Below are 7,598 nucleotides of genomic sequence, written 5' to 3' on the forward strand. Positions count from 1 at the left end.
AGTTTTAAGTGTCCTTTACATCTCTCCTACATAAAGCTGTATTTAATATTCAACTTACTTCCAAAACAATATATTTTGAACTATTTGTAGTGCAGCCTCTAATCTTTAATGAAATGTACTGGACTGGAGAATTTGGGGAGCTTGGGCTGTGGTAGGTGATAGGTATCAAGTTAAATTGTGCTGAAGCAACATGAAGTATAAACCAATCATTTTACTAGTCCCTTTTAGAAATTCTCACGTTGATGTTACCAATGACGGCGGTTTATTAAAATTTGATTGATTAATTAATAAAATCAATATGGACATAAGGAAAAGGCAGACTGGAAGGGCAGAAAGAGACTCCCCCCCACACACACACACACCCTCCCAACCCTCCCTCCTTTAAAAGCCTGGGCTCTCCTGGAGTAGCAGGTTCCTGCCTGTGCAAGGAATCTGGTCTCGGTGCAGAAGCACCGGGCAAAGCCAGGGCATTCCCAGCGGGGACTGCTGGCTGCTTGGAACCTGCCAACACCTGGCTTGGTTCTGGGGGGCCCTGGAGGCAGACTTTTGCCTAGGACGGGTGGGCCCTAGGGCTGCAGGCAGGAGGCTCTGAGCGGTCGGAAGGGTTTCCTGTGTGTCAGCAACTTCACTTCGCCGAGATAGCTGGCGGAAGAGCGCAGGGAGCGCTCGCGGGCCAATCGCTCCCCAGCAGCCAACCCCGGCCGGGCGCGCCCTCGTCCTCGCGGCCGACTCGGGTGGCAGCGGCGGGGCAGCAGCGGAGCGCCCCGGCCACGGCGGACCCCCCGCTCCCAGAAGACCCCTCGGACTGGAGGGCGAAAGCCCTGCAGATCGCGGGAGGGTAGCCGGGCGGGCTCCGTGGAGGCACGCCCCTCGCCTCCGGCGGAGCGCCCGGGAGCCTAAACTCCGCCCACCCTCGCGGGGAGCCGGCTCTCCCGCCAGCCCCCGGCACTCGGGACCTGGCAGGGCCTCGAGAAGGGTCCGGGAGCTGTACCGACGGCGAACGGCCGCGATCCAAAAGCGCCCGGGTCTGCAAGCCACGCGGGAGCGGCGCGGGCCCCGGAGCCGAGCTGCCTGCTTTGCAAGGTGGGGAGGAGGAAGATGCCCCAACGAAGTTGATCTTTCGGGGCAGGAGGCTGGGGAACGCCCTCCCCACGCCGGAGCGCGACACAGTGAGTTTGGCTGGGGCTCGCTGAGCCCCCGGCGCAGACCCGGCGGCCCCTCGGGAAAGCGCAGCCTGGAAAGTTGTCGGCGGCGGTGCCCCGCGCGCCCTGTTGTGTAACCTCGGCGCTGCCAGCCGGACGGGGAAGTTGGTGGCCCGCCCGCCGGCCCGGTTCGGTCCCAGCCTCTGGCGGATTTCATGGCCCGCGGCGGACGCGGGGCCGGAGCCGGCGTGGGCGAACCCCCGCGCGCCCCCTCCCGCGGGGATCCCCGGCGCCCGCTCCCTTCCGCGCGCCCGCTTTTCCGATGCGCGCTGCGCCCCTCGCCGCCGCCGCCGCCGCCGCCCTCTCGCCGCCTTTCGCCCCTCGGAGCCTCCGCCTAAGTCCGGGACGAGAGAATGGCCGAGGTGCTGTGTTCGGCGGTCCCCAACGGGACGGACGCCGCCTTTCTGGCCGGCCCGGGCTCCCCCTGGGGGAACAGCACGATCGCCTCCACCGCCGCGGTCGCCGCCTCGTTCCGCTGTTCGCTGACCAAGACGGGCTTCCAGTTCTTCTACCTGCCGATCGTGTACATCGTGGTGTTCATCATCGGCTTCCTGGGCAACAGCGTGGCCATCTGGATGTTCGTCTTCCACATGAAGCCCTGGAGCGGCATCTCCGTGTACATGTTCAACTTGGCCTTGGCCGACTTCTTGTACGTGCTGACCCTGCCCGCGCTCATCTTCTACTACTTTAACAAGACCGACTGGATCTTCGGGGATGCCATGTGCAAGCTGCAGAGGTTCATCTTCCACGTGAACCTCTACGGCAGCATCCTGTTCCTCACCTGCATCAGCGCGCACCGCTACAGCGGCGTGGTGTACCCGCTCCAGTCGCTGGGCCGGCTCAAGAAGAAGAACGCCGTCTACATCAGCGTGCTGGTGTGGCTCGTCGTGGTCCTGGGCATCTCCCCCATCCTCTTCTACTCGGGCACCGGGGTCCGGAAGAACAAAACCGTCACCTGCTACGACACCACCACCGACGAGTACCTGCGAAGCTATTTCATCTACAGCATGTGCACGACCGTGGCCATGTTCTGTGTCCCCTTGGTGCTGATTCTGGGCTGTTACGGCTTAATTGTGAGAGCCTTGATTTACAAAGACCTGGACAACTCGCCCCTGCGGAGGAAGTCCATTTACCTGGTGATCATCGTGCTGACGGTGTTCGGTGTGTCTTACATCCCGTTCCACGTCATGAAGACGATGAATCTGCGGGCTCGGCTGGATTTTCAGACCCCAGAAATGTGTGCTTTCAATGACAGGGTGTATGCCACTTACCAGGTGACAAGAGGTCTGGCCAGCCTCAACAGCTGTGTGGACCCCATTCTCTATTTCTTGGCAGGAGACACTTTCCGAAGGAGGCTCTCCCGGGCGACCAGGAAAGCTTCCCGAAGAAGTGAGGCGAATTTGCAGTCCAAGAGTGAAGACATGACCCTCAATATTTTATCCGAGTTCAAGCAGAATGGAGATACAAGCTTGTGAAGACGCGAGAATCCCCGAACACCCGCTGTTGTGACATGGTATGATGCTTGCTAGAGCCATGCGCTTTGTCCTCCGCCTTTAAGTTTCTAAAAGTTTAGAGAAAAAAATCAAACCCAGAAATTAGGGAGTTAAAAAAAAAAAAAAAGAACTGGAAATGTCCACACTCACACTTAGCTTGTTTGGGTTTGCTTTGAAGGCCTCCCTCCTTTCTCACCAGAAGAATGCATAATAAAAAGATACTACCCCAGTTAAGCATTTTCCTGCTCTTCGGCTTTCAGCATTTACAAGCTTTCCTGTTTTAAAGTGCACTTGAGTACTGGAGCTATTTTGCTATTAATAATTTCTCCAGGAAAACTGATGACCTGACACTTGAGTTGGTGATGCATCCTGTCTTTAATGTTTTTAATAATCCACGGTGGCAACAAGTTGAAGCTCCACATTCTTAAAGTCAGCCTGGTATATAGCAAAACACTAAATTCGATTCCTTCAATATCAAATCATCAGAGGTCTCAGCTGGGTGTCATTTCTGGGCCTATCAGCACAGGTGGTAGCTAAGTTTCTAAGGAATTGAATGGAAAAGTAAAGCCAATGAATTTAAAAGCTTAAAAAGTCATTTCCCAATTTTTTTTCCAGAAAACTGCTTACTATATGTTGGGTGCTAAGTGTTTGATGATGGAAGCCTGCATATATATATACAGGATGACCAAAAAAAAAAAAATGCATACACACTTTAACACCTGAGAGCTATACATTCTATTACATTTTGAAATTGAAGTGTATTTTAATAAACACTGCCTTCAAAGTGTGTATACATTTTGGGGGAGGAGACTCTGTATTATCTTATGGGGGGAAATGCATTCAAAATAATCAAAGTGTTTGTACTTTCCTTGTAAACACCATGAACTCTGTTAGACTTCCTGCGATAAAGACATTGACTTGCATCACTGCTGTGCAGTGCCTCAGGAGTTTGTTTATGTTCCAGTACAAATGCTCCCTCACATCTGTAAAAACAATTTTGAAAAAAATCACAGAAAGATTGCAGACGAAAGCTGAATAACTGTGAGCAAGTTGAGGGTTGTTGAGCAGGAGGATGGTATTATCAGAGGGACAGTGGTTGACAGTGGATCACAATGCGTAGCCTACAAGCATGTTCTCAAATGTATGAGGCAGCAGGGAATGGGGAGGAGGCATATATAGATTAAGAATTTTAATTAAAAAATCATGGTTTAAAAGTTCTTTTTTTGCTTCTTTGAAATGTTGGGAAACATTAAATGCAATAGGAAAAGAAGGTGGAATTCATGTGGGTTGTGCTGATAGAATGAGAAGCTACAATCCTTTACTAGATCTTATATCCTCCTATTTAAAGGGGGGGAAAAACCCCACAAACTTGAAATATATGAGAAAGAGAAGTAAGGAGAATGAAATGTAAGTACCTAAGGTACCACAGCAGTGAAAAGTAAGTTGTAGAAACGACTAATCATGCTACTAATAGTTTGTAAGAGAATACCACTGTTTTACATTTTTTCTCTGCCAAGCATTAATGAGAAAGCTGTAAAATACTTCGATAATTTTAATAGCAATTTTCAATGAATATTGAATTGCTGCATTTCTAGCCCTTAAAAAGCCTTAACATTCTATATAATGTAGAATACTGGGGTGAGGTAACACAATTTATAGCTCCAAACAAATAAATCCAGAAGCAAAGGGATGTTTAATTGTGAAAACTAGTCCCAATAAAGCCAACAGCAGAAGCAGAGTCCGCAGCTCATGGTGGAATAACTTGTTTGAAGTCACTGTGTAAGTAAATAATTGGGTTTGTGTCTTAAGGCAAGCACCTGTGGGACATAGTGACAGGTAAGTCGGGGATTGCTTTCAGTTTGTGCAATGCCTGGGTGGGTTGCAAATTTATGAGACCTTCAGTTTCTTCCTAGCAGTTACTTCCGTTTATCCAGTCTCAGGCCACTAAGACCACTGAAGAAAAGCTGTATTTAGCTTCCTAAGGAGTGGTTCTTTTTTGCATGTTCAGTGTTAATGCACAGAATTATTGTAGAAGAAACCTTTTAGGTATCTTACCTGCACCTCCTCATTTTGAGGAAGGAGAAGGTTAGCTGGGTTCTCACTTGGTTAGGGTCCTGCAGCATTGCCTTGAGCCCTCCAAAAGGAAGCCTAGCCTATGTTATTACTGCGCTGTCCCTTTCCAACATCATGTTCAGTGAGGCAAGATTAGTATCACGAAATTGAACAAAATGGAAATTTCAAAGCCTGTACCATCTTTAAACTCAAAGGCTGCTGGCACACATTTCTGTAGTATTTCCTCTTCATTTACTTTAGTTTTTGTGTGTTTTTTTCCCTTTTAGGTCTCAGGATGTCCAGCTGATTTACAGTACGCATTATGTACATTGTTTCAGTTTCCGGAGAACTTTACTGCGGAGCGTGGGTCCATGGAGGAGGTGGACAGTGACTAGAAATGCCCTTTTTACTTCGTGGCATGTTTCTTTTTTTCCAGAGTGTTTCTTCTTTAGCTTCGTACATCCCGCAGTAGACAATGGTGGCATGTGAATGCATGTCCAATAGTAACAAGAATGATCTTCCTGACTCCTTCCAGGCAAAAAGAGGTCTCTGGGAAGAGTCTGTGTGTGCTAACGGTGAAATGAGGGTCAGGATGAAGCAGTGATCTTACAATCTGATTCTTGACCTATGATGATATTAATAAGTATTTTAATAAAGGCAGAAGTCTGTTGGCATTTTGATGAAAGAATTGCTAAAATTATGGGATTTATCAGTTAACTAGATTTCACAATACAAAACTATTTTATTGCCAAGTTCAAGGTGTCTTATGGCACACAGCTTACATCTTTGACTCTTAGAACATGAACAAGTTTGCGTTGAAATGATAAAAAGACAAACCAAGAAGAGACACAGCATGAGTGTAGAATTCAGAGTTATAACCATGGCATTGCCACTCGGCCAGCTATGGAACTCTTGACCCTTTCAAGACCATTCTTTGGAATACAAAGGTTGGATAACAGCTTTCTTTTGGGGCTTTGGGGGATGTGGAAACATTAAAACTACAGCCAGACAGCGATGTATGAAATCTGCTACTGTACTTTACAGAATTCTTCAATTCCAGTCCTTGGCTAAAAAGTCTTACAAAGTTCAGTTGTGATGTGGACCTATGTCCTGTAAGTTTTCTCATCTACGCTGGCAGTACACTACACTGCCTTTGGATACAAAAGATATCAGTACTTAGAGCTGCTGGACTTGGACCGGTGACAATAAAGGTGTGTAACTAGTAAGAGATCTATTGAAGCTTTAATTTTGCAGGTCAAATTGTAGCTATCATAGTATTTATTAATGAAGCTTACAGTTCTTCAGTTGTACAGCTTGAAAGACTTTCTTGAAAGATCCCACATACTGATGTAAATTATATTTATTATAATGTACAATATTAATGTTGCACTGGTATATTTGCATAATAAATGATACATACATAAAATGAATTATTGTATATTATGATGCTTTTCGGATATTAGTCTCTTGAAATTTTTGTCTTCAGATTTTTTTAATTTAAAATAGGGAAATCTGTTTTGTGATAAAATTGATTTACTCTAGATACCCTTTTGCACATTTAACTTTTTATTTAGGGTTCTTTCTATACAGACACAATTTGGTGTCAAACTATTGTTAGATCAATAGCAAATAGAAAACATCTGGGTCTGTATATAAAATTATAGAAAAGTTGATATTGTCTTTTCAGGACATTTAGAATTGTACCCTCAAATATGATCAGAGCTTCTATTTCCCAATGCAATGCTTGTCCTAACTTCAAAGTAGATTCACTTAGAAGTCTGGTGGGTTGGGCACTATTGAAGCAACATTAGAATTTAGAGAAAAACTTAAGGGAGATGGAGAGAGAAGAAGACAGCTGGTGTAATCTGTTACTGTGCTTAGTTCTGCTTAAATTTCTGTGCTCTGTTTCTTTTTAAGGTGAAATAGTATAATCTTAATTTCTTTGAGACGGAGTTTCTAAGTAACACACTACCAGCAAGTTTAACACTGCTATTACTTTTAATGTTTCATTTTTTCAGTTGATAACTTTAATTCCAAGTGTTAATAGTGATAACTGTATTATATTTGGCTGCTGAATTCTGTTACATTTTTATTCTGTTGTACATAGTATTATACACGTCATTACAAATTAATATGAAGGGGGATATACATGACATATCGAAATTTGTGAATTTGAATTGTAGTCTGTGCTTTTGCAAAAATGTTTATTTTTATATTATCTGTGACTTAATATAGATAATTGAATTGGGTTTCCTTGTGATTAATAGTGACATTGAATGAGTGGTATGGAAACAGTGTTACTTGACTTTTTGAGCTTTCTCAGGTTTATCTAAATCAATGGTAGCTTAACAAATTCCAAACTAATTGTGCACAATTGTGTTTCTAATAAAAGGAATGTACATTTCCTATACGTTTGCATGCAGGAATGTACAATGTTGTGTGTGTGTTTGTGTGTACGTGTGCGTGTGTGTGTATGTGTGTGTGTGTATGTCTAAGGCATGGCAGCCAACTTTGCATCTGCTATTGATAATAACAGCAGAGCCTTGATATCATTGTACCTATGATAGGCAATTAAAACTGAAAAGTCTCAATAAAACTATGAAATGTGGTCTGATGGCTTCTATGTTATTATAGTGTTAATACTCACAGGTTTCCCCACATTTTGACATGTACTATTATACCACCTGGCAAATCCTATAGGATGTATAGAATTAATGCAGGCATTTCTTAAGGTGTAGCCTGGACAGTAATATAGTAAAGTGTTAAAGAACGAATCCTGGTACAAGATAATTGGTAAGATTACCATTATTTGAGACTATTCATAGGAATGTGACCTAATCTTTGAGGAAAA

General features: G+C 45.0%; 1 protein-coding gene across 1 annotated transcript; it reads left to right on the forward strand.

Annotated features, from left to right (window-relative positions):
* The first annotated feature begins 1,448 nt into the window (after positions 1–1,448).
* P2RY1 (purinergic receptor P2Y1) lies at positions 1,449–7,278 on the forward strand. Its single transcript, XM_079766978.1, has 2 exons — positions 1,449–2,715; positions 5,035–7,278. The coding sequence occupies exon 1, from the start codon at positions 1,556–1,558 to the stop codon at positions 2,675–2,677; it is 1,122 nt and encodes a 373-aa protein (XP_079623104.1). The 5' UTR covers positions 1,449–1,555; the 3' UTR covers positions 2,678–2,715; positions 5,035–7,278.
* Positions 7,279–7,598: the final 320 nt, after the last annotated feature.

The sequence above is a fragment of the Cnephaeus nilssonii genome, assembly GCF_951640355.1.
Source record: "Cnephaeus nilssonii genome assembly, chromosome: 3".
Taxonomy (NCBI): Eukaryota; Metazoa; Chordata; class Mammalia; order Chiroptera; family Vespertilionidae; genus Cnephaeus; species Cnephaeus nilssonii.

Excerpts from the sequence above, each read along its gene's own strand:
- P2RY1 (XM_079766978.1), top strand. The coding sequence starts at position 1,556 with ATGGCCGAGGTGCTGTGTTCGGCGGTCCCCAACGGGACGGACGCCGCC.